General features: G+C 35.2%; 1 protein-coding gene across 3 annotated transcripts in view; it reads left to right on the top strand.

Moving 5' to 3' along the window:
• LOC306883074 (transcription factor COE3-like) overlaps positions 1-12,815 on the top strand; it is a 110,390-nt gene that overhangs the window by 93,653 nt on the left and 3,922 nt on the right. For all 3 annotated transcript variants that reach the window (XM_079438155.1, XM_079438154.1, XM_079438156.1), the window contains exons 12-14: positions 8,184-8,249; positions 8,725-8,899; positions 12,369-12,554. In XM_079438155.1, the coding sequence (XP_079294281.1) occupies positions 8,184-8,249; positions 8,725-8,899; positions 12,369-12,554 (427 nt within the window). The remainder of the gene's footprint in view (positions 1-8,183; positions 8,250-8,724; positions 8,900-12,368; positions 12,555-12,815) is intronic.

Genomic DNA, 12,815 nt, shown 5'->3' with positions numbered 1-12,815 from the left:
GTTGCAAGACCAAAGAAAGTTGTGTACATGGGAAATTACCTTTATTGTGTAAATGTGAAATTACCAATATATATATATATATATATATTATTTTGCTGACCACTGAAAGTCATTAAATTTGCATCCTGATCTGAAAAACATCATTAATTAAAATAATATTTATTAATTGTTAATACTGTAAGTACTATTTAGTGTCCCAAGAGCTAAATAGACAACTACTTTGATACTTTGAAAAATAATTTATCCTATCAAGAGGGTCTTAAGCAGCTGCAAAGAAGAGTATATGGAGGAATCAGAGATCACAAAGTGGGCGGATTCCTCCAATCGCTGACCCTGCAGAGGATCCCTCATGGTCCTCTTGGTAGCACAAGAGGGACGCCTGCCTCGTCCTTAACCTGTGACGCAAGGGACCCTCTGCAAGATCCCATAACCTGATCCCCAACATTGCCTGGGGCTCCCGGGTGAGGAAGAGAGGGTGTCAAATTGGGGCTTTGCTAAGAAAGACCACCACCCTAGAGTAATAAAGATCACAGGATGACTAATTGTATGCCTGGCAGGCGGCAGATCTTTACACCTCGACAGTCAGCTAATAAGACAAAAGGCCCAGCGCCTGTCTCTCCCAGGGCCAGGTGGCACACCTCTGGAGCCCAGAGCGGGGTCAGGTGCTCGAGCCGACCGGCTGTAATCATCAGCGGGTCTACTTCAGGGCAACTGCCACCTTATCAATCATTGATTGAGCCTCGAAGTGATATTGAGGTTATAGTGCAGCTTGACTACAGGGAACGCTGTGCTGACTTGTGCTGGCAGACTTAATTTGAGAGGGAATGTGCCAGACTTTTTGTTTGGGCCGAGAAAGTGTGATGTGAAGTAGTTTGTAGAGATGTGAGGGGTGCGTGTGTAAAGTAGCCGCAGGTCGTTTTGTAGACACCACATAAATAATGAAGTAAAGCTAAGTCCACCGAGCAGAACTGTGCAGTTTATTCACCTCGTGGCTGTTTGAAGTCATTTTATACCTCTCTCATTTGCTTTTTAGTTTTTCTACATACCTCTCTTTCTTATATTTCTCAAATAATGCATTTCTTTTTTATATTTTACACTTATACAGTTATATTTATTCATTTATTTATTTTTATCCAGTGACTTTTAAATGAGAAATACACAGCTTGTGAAACAAAATTAAATAGATTTTGTTACTATTAATATTATTTAATTGTATTGATTTTAATTAAAATAAAAATATTCAAAGCACTTTTTACTAATACGACTTTGCATTATTATTAATAATAATTTTATCTGCTGCAGTATACTAAAATCAACAATACAATACATAAAAATACTACATTTTTAAATTTCTCATAGAAATGTGTGCAATGGAGAGTGTTCTGGGTTGTTGCTCAAGTCTATGGGACTTTTTACTTTTACTTTTACTTTTAGTCATTTAGCTGACTTACAAATAAGAAAAAGTAACTCAAACTAAAAGTTAACACTCTGTAAATACTCTATACACACATTTAAGAAAATACAGAAATTAAATAAAATTGACAAATGCATACAACAACAACATTTCAATAGTAAACATATAAAGGAAAAAAATAAATAAAATAAAAATAAAAAGCGATACTTATATCCTTTGCCGGTGTCCTAGCCCGGTGGAGTCTCACGGTAGAGTCGATGGTCTTTACACTCTTTGGTCTTCACACTAAGAGGGCTTCACACGAGGGCTGCCGCGGTATAATAACCTTTTTTATACCTATCTAACCAATCACTACTACAATTCAGCTGAACCCACTTTCCTATTAATCACTAAAAATGGCCAAGCAAGTGCACACACTGACAAGATACACGATACAGTATTAGACCAAACGCGATTTCATCCTCTTTTTTTATTTAACTTTTGTTATCCACCAGGCAAATATTGTTAAATCTGGTCACTTGCAAGCCTCAAAAGGACTTAAATTTATACTTAGGGTTAGTGGTTTGATCAGATCTCTAACCTGAATTAAGAAATAATTTTTTTCACCAAACCAATAAATTATACTTGACCTTTAATAATTTCTTTATCAAAATGAAGTTAATATTGCAGACTCAGAACATACAGACTAGCAACTATGTTGTATTTGTCAGCGTGTGTGAAGATGTGAATAGCTAAGCACGAGTGAATGTGTGTGTGTTTTCACGTAAGTGCTTGTGTGTGCGTTCATGTTGTGCCAAAGGGCCCGTGGCAGGGTGTCGTAGCCAGCGAGCATCAGAGACATTAACTAACTTCTGTTTTATAATGGAGATTAATGAACTGAGCCGTGGCCAGGGGGAAGACAGGACAGGAGAGGAGAGCAAAGGAGAAAGAGGGTATGAAAAAGAAAGAGAGAGAGAGGGGTGTGCTGCCAGTGCCAAGGCTGTGTTGGTGACAGATTGCCCACTGGGTGTGGATGGCAGAGTGCTGTTGAACCAGGGACAGGTTGGGCGACTGGGGCCGGACACAGGGAACTGCAGCGGGGAGGCAGCCTGGAACAAGAGCCCCATACCTGGACAGCATCAGGCACGAGAGCAGGGGAGAACCAAACCATGGAGACACGTACAGATGGGCAGAGAGAGGGAGGGAGTACTGGCGCGTATAATAAAGAAATACCCACAGGAGCACCATAAGAGAGAGAGACGACCAGACGTAAGAAATACTTTATGAACAGGTGCACACATACACACACACACTTAAAACAAAGCACTCATAAACACACATTGTACACTGATTGATGCATAAAACTGGGTGCAATAATCATACAAAAAATTAATACATAATAAGAAGCATTAATACTGTTTTTCTATAACCTAATATAAACAGGTAGATTTTATCATTTGAAATAATATTTTTGAGTTTAATTTTTTTTTAACAGTGCAATAAAAATATATATAAAAAATTATATTTTCCATTTTCAAGTAATTTTAAAGTTTCTTATATATATATATATATATATATATATATATATATATGTATATATATATATATATATATATATATATATATATATATATATATATATATGTATATATATATATATATATATATATGTATATATATATATATATATATATATATATACATATATATATATAGTTCTTGTATCAATTGTTCTATATGTTATTTGATTTCAGTTAATGTTTATTTTATTTCAAGTAACATTTTTTTTTCTTTCCACTGTAGTTTTTTTTTTTTTTTTATTGTTTTAGTTAATAATAACCAAGGATTAAAGTGAGTAAATGCTTCACAGGATGTGTCTTTATTATAGAAAATGGTACAGTAATAAGAAGTCTTGCTTTATTTGTGTTTCAAGGTGCTCTCTTGTTTTTGTTCTATTCTAATCATTTCATTTTTCTTTTATTCATTTTTTTTTTGTTGACAAAATTAGTCCCTTCTCATCGCACTGTAACAAATGTAAAGGTTGAATATATACATTAGACTGAATAATGCAACAACAACAGAGCACAAGGTCTCAGCTGTAACAGGGACTCTCTCTCTCTCTCTCGCCCCATGTTTGTCATTGACTTGAGCCATCTGTGAGGATCGTTACTGCTCGTTGTTGATTGGCTGGGGGAGGACTGTTAGTTCTAAGGTCATATTTTGTCGTGGGAAATGCAAGTAAATGAGGATGACGAGGAGGAAGCTTAGTGCCCCCATCTCCATTTGCCCCCCAATCCTCTCTTGCGTGCATGTTGTGCACTACCACGCAAACACAGTCCCAGATGAGCCTCTCATCTCGCCGCCTGATCTGAAGGCCACTGTTGTTCTTCCTCGTAAATGTAACAGTTTCCACACAGTGTGTTCAGAAACTCAGCCAGAAAGTGTTCAGTTTCAGGGCCTCGTGGCCTGGCATAAAACAGTCACTAAGAGCTGCACTTCACAGATGCAGGCCCTGCTAATGTTTGCATGGCATAGATGTGAGAAACCCGAGAGCTTATGTTCCAGCATGAGCTCTGTATTTTTGCATGTATTAAGGTATATTTGTGTATTTTAGGTCCATTTGTGTGTGTGTGTGTGTGTGTGTGTTTGCGGCCTAGATACAGTTTTGGGGGACAAAATGTCTAAAAGTGCCCATGAATTTTTTTTTTTTCTATCTTTCTATCAGAAGGTGAAATGTTTGTACAGAAATTAAATAATGTCTTTATTCAGTTGAAAATTTAAAATAAAAAGCTTATAAAATAAAGCTCTAAAATAAAAACTTAATTTTAATGTTAGTGTAAATTATAGGTTATATTATTAATAAAATAGTTTATTATTTATATTATAAAATTATTTCAAAATTTATATAAAATTTATATTAAATCATATTTTTTACTTAAATGTATTTATGTATTACTTATTTGAGAGCTAATATTCTTTATTCACTTCTAAAAATCTTTTATTTTAAAGTTATGAATAGATTAGAGATAACAACAGTGCACAAAAAATAAGATTTACTTACTTTTACTTCATTTTATTTACTTATTTAAAGCATGCTGTATTTAGTTTAATATTAATTTTTTCACACTTCTTTGTGAAGTCTGTAGCTTAATTTAAAAACAATACCCTGAAAAGTGAGATTTACTTTAAGATTTTATTTATTTTCTTAAAATGATTAATATTTTTTTTTACCAACAATACACTGAAAAGTGAGATTTTCTTAAAGATTTTAATTATTTTCTTAAAATTATTTATAATTTATTTAAAGTGTCTTATTTAGTTTAAAATAACTTTTACAATTTACTGTATATAAACTAACAATTTACTAAATGTCAACAATAACACTGGTGTAAATAAAACAGGTAAGCATTGAAAATGCACAACCTCATTAATTATTCATGTCCTTGTGCATGCTGGGAACACCAGCATTGTAAAGCTAAGTGTATTTTACTTGATTTTACACCTTATATAAATATGTACTGCTATAATATACTGATATTTGTCAAAAAAAATATTAGCAGGGTTTTCTCTGGGATCGATACAGTACTTGAGGATTGTAAATATAACAAACAAATTTACCTGGATTAGAGCTTGTATTTAAACATGCATAATGTAGAATTAGTGCAATATTTCCAATGTGTGTGCGTGAGTGTGTGTACAGACACAGGCTGTTGTTCTCACAGTACAGTAATGATAGGTTTTCCAGCAGCCCCAGCTGCCTCTTACCTGGCAACTCTTGAGGGAGAAAAACAACTAGAACTTCCCCTCTTCATCTCTCTCTCTTTCTCTCTCTCCTCCTAACATACTCACTCACTCACTCGTTTCCACTTTATTTGTGCACATTTCCCTCACTTTGTCTTCTTCTGTCTTCTCTCCGTCCCTCGAGTCTTTTTTCCTTTGTTTTCTTCCAACCCTTTCCCCCTTTGCTCATCTTTCAGCGCTGCTTTCTGTCTGGATCTCTCTCTTTCACCTCTCGTCATGAGATTTATAATTACTCTGCCGTCTTGCTCTCTGTAGCCAAACTGGGGTGGGGTGTTTCTGTCGTTTTATCCTGATTTCATGAACTGCATCTGTAGTTCTTTGGGTCAATCTTTTCTCTCTTTGTCTGTGTTTACTCTATACTTTCATCTGTCTCTCTCTTTGTTTTCTGTTCTCTCCTCATACAGTCATGTGAAGTGTGTGTGTGTGTGTGTGTGTGTGTGTGGTAGGTTTCAATGTAATACCCCAGGGAGCTCCAGTAGAGGTTGCCATAATACCAGCTCTGGCTTCCTCTGTATCACCTCCCCACCTCTCTGTCTGTCTCTGAACACTGTGTGTATGAGAGAAAGAGGATTGATCATACAGGCTCAAATCTAAAGTTATCTATATACTAGCCTTGTCATTATAAACATTTATGACTTTCTTTCTTTTGTGGGACACAAAAAGAGATGTTTCATAGAATGTTTGAGCTGCTCTCTTCTTTTCAGTAGAAGTAGATGGTGACCAGAGTCTCTCAAGCTTCAAAATCAGAAAAACACGAAGCATGGTCCATATGTGCTATATTAAAAGATTGTTCAGACAATTGTTCCTTTGTAAAAGAAACACTTTGTAAATAAACTCATTATTCACAGAACAACCTTGCATTAATAACTGTGGTCACTTTCAACATTTTTCACATTTCAAATTTTCTTTTTATTTTATTTTGATTGAATTAGAGTCAGCAAGGTTATTTTTATTGATTAAATGGATCAAAAGTGACAGACATCTTTTGCAACAATATAAATATCATCATTATAAATTAAAATAATTATCTTATTTAAAAATTTCTATAAATCCAAAAATTCCTTAAATTTTTTATTTTTTTCACAAATATACTAAGCAGCTGTGTATATACTAAGAAGTGTTTGTCTGAGCAACAAATCAACATATTAGAATGATTTCTAAAGGATCATGTGACACTGAAGACTGGAGTAATGACGCTGAAAATTTAGCTTCGTCGTCATAAGAATAAATAGCAATTTAAAATAAATTTTAATAGAAAACAGCTATTTTAAATTACAATTAAATTAACGTTACTGTTTAATACTGTATGTTATATAACAATAAATGCAGCCACAGTGAACTAGATTTTTTTCAAAATCCAAACTTTTTAATAGGTGTGTTTTTTTGAGCAACAACAATTTTTCTGCGGGACAACATATAGTATTAAAGATCCCATGATTAGAAATATATATATTCATTATTTCTTTGCAATAATGTGAACTGATGAGCTCATAAAAACCTTACAAAATGATTGAAAAAAGTTAAATGGATAGAAACAATGCATTGGGCAAGAGTGATGATTTGATGCTTCCACCTATGAAGGGGAAAGGAGATGCCCTGGAGGTGAAGACAGGAGATAAAATGATGAAAAATGATACTTGAATTCAGTTCATAAAATTATTATGCATAAGAAGCTGTTGTAAGATGCTCATGTCCCGTCTTGGTTTTGGTACTCTTAGTGAGACCAGAATGAGTCTGTGGGCCACACTGTAAAAATAATTCTGTAGTTTTTACAAAATCATTTTGGCAGCTGTGGTTGCCAGAATAATTTTGTAAAAAATACAGAAAAACTGTAAACACATTTACAGAACAAAACTGTAAAATTTACAGTAATTTACAAGCAAGGAAATTTGAATGTAAACCACTAAATTCAACAACACACACTGCTATTAAAATCTGTTTTGTACCTTTAACATACTGACAACCACCATAATAATGCAGGTGGTAAAAGAGAAAGCCACATGAAGAATCAAAGCTCATCACAAGTAGCTTCGCCACAAGCAGAAGTATATACTAATATATAGAAGGTGCACAGAGTCATTCATGCAAACACAAAACACCATCATGGTAACACACATGATACTTAAATAATGCAATAAACTTTCATTAAACAACAGAAGATGTAACATAAAGCCCAAAACAAAAACTATTAAAAAACATGATTATTTAAACAAAATACTTTCAAATGTGGAGTGTCATGCAGGGAATTCTGGGAATATCAGTTTACAGTTTTTGACTGTAAATTATACATTGATTTGTTATTTTTACTTCTAAAAACTGTACAATTAGCAGCATTTTACTGTAAAATTATGTGAAATGTCTGGTTAGATCTTTTACAGTTTTTCCCTGTATATAGAACAGGAACTTACTGTTAACCTATTAACAGTTTTTTTTCAGTAGCGTTTTTACAAAATTTTACAGTTAAAATCACACTTATTTTTTACAGTGCAGAGGAGATGTGTGACTTGCACAGGAACACTACAGGATAACACGCACAAACACACACACAGTCACACACGCCGTGTGAAGAATGACAGTGGAGCATATGTGTACAGTCTGAAAGGATCGCAGCCCTGGATCACTGCTTGTGTGATTTGGCACAGGTTGAGTGTGTGTTCTGTGTGTATTTGTGTGTGTGTGTCTGTGTGTGTGACAAGTTGGTGTAAATGAGATTCCAACAGCTTCTTTTTCTGTCCGCCTCATCACATGTTTGGTTTCTCTTTTTTGAACACAACTTGCTTATATATAGTAAATAACTGGTTAAATTTAAAGCATGAAGATAATTTATTTATTTATTACAATTATACTTTTTTTATGGTGCTCTACTTTGCTGTTTATGGATTTACTGTGCTGTTTATGGATGCAAACCATGCTGATTTACAGTACCAGAGGTAGAGATTGGACTAAACTTTGTGTGTGTGTGTGTGTGTGTGTGTGTGTGTGTTATTAGGAGGTTCTTCTGAAAAGAGCCGCAGACCTGGTGGAGGCGCTGTATGGAATGCCTCATAACAATCAGGTATGAAAATCACTACAATGAAGCTAATGGTTTTATATGCAGCCAGCTGATTTATAACATTTCTTTCATTATATATATAATGCACACACACAGTCAATAATATAATATGTAAATCAAATGATAATAATGTAACATAATAAGAACATGATGTTTATTTAACAACTTTATAACTGATTTTAAATAATTGTATATTTATATAAGGTAAATCAATAATTTTTTTAATTATTATAATTTAAATAAGATTATAATAATGATTAAAAAGAATCCTTAAATTACTTACAATGTTAAAATATTCTGGATTAATGAGTAATAATTAATTATATTAATAATTAAATATATTTCAGGGTCTTATTGTTTTTTTTTCATGTAATGTAATATCTTGAATCAGAACCCAATGAGAAGCACTGTGCATCATTTTAACACCTTTCTCTCTCTCTCTCTCTCTCTCTCTCTCTCTGTTCTCTGGATTGGCCAGGAGATTATTTTAAAGCGTGCTGCAGACCTGACGGAGGCGCTGTACAGCGTTCCACGGAGCCATAACCAGTTGCCCTCGCTGACAGGCTCCGGCGCTCACTCGGGCATGATGGGAGTTAACTCTTTCAGCAGCCAGCTCGCCATCAACATCTCTGAGGCCTCACAGGGAGACCAAGGTCAGTGTGTGCTGTGAATCCCAAATCACACATTCAAACACATGCATGTACGGCTGCCAAGCAATTAAAAAAATGTATTGCATATATCAGTATTTGAAAGACAGTATATTGTTTGTTTTATATCGCTTGACACGAAGCCTAGCACTGCAAACAATTTTACAGTCAAGATCATTTACATACAGATCAAGGTACACGATTAATTGTGTTAATTTTTTATCACACTATATTCTTTCAAACTAATCACACTAATGTGTTGCGTTGACAGCCCTTCAAAGTGTTTGACTGGGTTTGATTGAGACATGACTTCACGAAACTCAAAGCTACTCGACAACCTCAACACTTAAATTCAGTCACACGGTCCGTCAGTCCTTGTCTGAATCTGTTCATCTGTCGTTTGTGAGCTTCACACCCACCTGCAGCCCTGGACCAGCAGCACTGTACATGACGATCGCATGGCTGTGTTTTGGCAGGCCTGTCACCCACAGCGCTCAGAACTGCCACTCACACTCACCTGTCCATGGAAACGACACGTTCATCAGAGTGTGTCTGTGTGTGTACACACTCCCTGTCACTTCTGAGAGAAGTGTGAGCGGCACAGGCTGTGAACAAGCTGAGAGACTCAGGATGACAGCGCTACAAGAATGAAACACGTTATTTGCAAATGCAAACGCAGTTTATGAGCACAGCATGCACACATTTTTGGAATATTGGTGTATTAAAATCAAGATGCAATCGTTGGTTTACAATTCTGAGAGTTGGCAAACATTTAGCATTCATTAGCTGACTTCTAAAGCAGGTTACAAGAAACATCATAAAGCATTTAAACAACTATGTTACAAAACATATCTCAAATAAATGCTGTTCTTTTCTATTCATCAAAGAATACTGAAAATATTTTCCACATAAATATTAAGTGGCACAACTGTTTTAAATATTAATTATAATAAGAAATATTTCTTGAGAACCAAATCAGCATATCAGAATGATTGCAAAAGTATCACGTGACATTGAAGACTAGAGTAATTCAGCTTTACATTACAGGAATAACTTGCATTTTAAAATATATTCAAATTGAAAACGTTACATTAAATTGTAATAATATTTTATCATAAGCTGACTGCTAAAGCTCATCGATTCTACATAGAAGGATACAATGTACACCTTGAATTCTTAAAGTTGCTTAAAATGCAGCTAAACTCTGCACTTAAAATGTCTTATGTATTTTCCACACCGTTAGCGTCACTAAACAGAAAAACCATTTCCTTTGGATTTGCGTATATGTATTTCATGATCCTGTGTGTGAGCATTTCCATGCACAAGTGTGTTTTCAATATAACAGCGTCGGGCCATGTTTCTCTTCACCCACCAGCTCTGACACTCACAGACAGGAAGTGGGAATGGATGTGAGATGAACAGATCACTCTCCTTATATCAGAGAGAGAGAGAGAGAGTGAGACACACAGGGAGACAGAGGAACTCTCTCTCCCTTGACACCCTCTGCTTTCTCTCCTGCTAGCACTCATCCCCTTTTCCTCTCGTCTGTTTTCTTCATTCACGCAGGAAAGGAACACCTACAGGAATCCATGAGGTCATGGGAAAGGGCCGTTAGCCATTATAAAAATATTGCATTTCATACTTCATGCTTGTATGCAGTGAAACTTCAGCAGGATTTAATTCGGTTAGCCTGCTGCTCCGCTCATTCATCCATCAAACTAATTATTGTTTCAAGTTCTAATTAAGTTGCAAACTGATTTACAGAAAACACTACCTCTTTCCTGCAGCTTATCAAACCACATAGGAGCACAGTTTATTTAGGGAAGGTCTCGGATTAACCAGCATCGACTCTGCTGACGAGTGATATTTGTAGCTTATAATGGCAGTCATGTTGCCGCACATGTGACTCTGACATAGTAAAAGGATGTTGAGTTAGTAAAACAATTTTTTTTTCATAGTCTGAATTGCTTAGTAAAACATTTAAAACAAGATTAATTTGCTTTTTTTTCTTACTAGTGAGCTTTATACATTAAAAAATATTTAACAGTTTGGATCAGTAAAAAAGAATGACAGTAAAAATGACAGTAAAGACCTTTGCATTGTTACAAAAATATTATTCTATTGAAGTTTCTATTGATAAATGGTCATGAAATTATAAAGAAATTCAGCTTTGCCATCACAAGAATAAATTACATAAAAATATTGTTTTAAAATTATTTTAAATTGTAATAATATTTGATAATATAAAAAATGTCAGACCTCCCAACTCCAAATTTTCTAGTGACTGATTACATCTAAATTTTTCCATTGGCTCAACATATTATTACTCATTGAGCCAATGTTAACAGACTGTTGCCACAAATGATAAAAATAATAAAATTATAATAATATAATAATAAAATTCAGTTAGCAGAAATTCAATTGGGCCAATGGAAAAATTTTGATGTAATAAGTCACTAGAAAATTTTGAGTTGGGAGGTTTGAAATGTTTTACAGTGTAGAATTAAAAAAATATATATAAACTGACCCCAAACTTCTGAATGGTAGTATGTATATGTGTGTATGTGTGTGTGTGTGTGTGTGTGGGGGGGGGGGGGGGGGGGGTGTATGACCTCAGAAATTTTGATTAATGCTTAAATTAATTTTTGCAGTGCACTATTTAAAATATTTTTATTTTACTTTTATTTACTTTTTTTTAATTATTATTATTTTATTTATTTATTTTTTGCTTAAATTCATATTTTCTCTTCTTCCTCTTACTCTCTCTCCCTTTCTATCTCAACTGTTCTGTATGAGAATTAGGCTTAAGGCCCAGAGAGTGGACATAGATGGATGCCAAGTGGTATTCAAAACTCTCTCTTTCTTCACTTCCTGTTTAGTTTTGGCTGACTATGAATTGTACAGGAGGAAAAAAGAAAAAGAAAAACAAGAATATGATGTTTCCTTAAGAAATGTCTGTTCAAAACTTACCACCATGCTTGCAAGTATGTTGTGATGACTAACAGGCCATTGTTATGCAGGGCTATTGCTGGGGTGTTTTTGGTGGTTCCTATGGTTGTTTCTTACTGGCTTAATTCAACTCTCAAGTCTCTGTGATATCAATGTTTCTCAGTATGTCTCGAGTTCTGTCTATCTTATTGTCTGCCAGGCGAAAAGAGCCCAAAACACTCAATACACACACACACACTGCTTTTATGGGAACATAGACAAAGTTTTGTTTGACTGCTGTACTGAGGGCTTTCTTAACAGCATCCGGACATCTTTAAAATCTCACACTTACTGAGGGATCCCACCCACTAGAAACACAAACCCAGCATGTCATAGACACACATTAGTCCAACCGCAACATCTACAAATCACATCAAGCATCTTAATGAGCAAACTCATAATAAATCTCAGCGCTGACATGGTTTATATTTGAACTTCAGTCTACAGGAGCGTCCTCCTTAACCTGTCGCCATCTCTTACATTCCAGGTTACTCTCGTAACTCGAACAGCGTGTCTCCTCGTGGGTATGTGCCGAGCTCCACACCCCAGCAGTCCAACTACAACACCATCACCTCCACCATGAACGGATACGGAGCCGCTGGGATGACCAACCTGGGGGTCCCTGGATCCCCGAGTTTCCTCAACGGATCCGCCGCCAACTCTCCTTACGCAAGTGAGTGTTCTGTTGTTCAGCTAACAGATCTTGACATTTCTGCTGAAAAGACCAACATATTGGCCTTCTTGTCAAGTTTAACCGGCAATGCTTTTTACTTTCAGCTAGTCTCAAGCCTTTACCAACTAAGGGAGTTTTTACAGCAATGCCATATATACTCTTAAAGAAATGGTCTTTTAAGAACTGTTCACTGAAAGTTTCTTTGGGGAACCAGAATTGGTTTCACCGTACTCTTAGAAATAAAGGTTCTTCATTGGCAAT

The sequence above is a fragment of the Barbus barbus genome (assembly GCF_936440315.1).
Source record: "Barbus barbus genome assembly, chromosome: 17".
In the NCBI taxonomy this organism is placed as follows: domain Eukaryota; kingdom Metazoa; phylum Chordata; class Actinopteri; order Cypriniformes; family Cyprinidae; genus Barbus; species Barbus barbus.
This window is presented reverse-complemented; position numbering and strand designations above follow the sequence as displayed.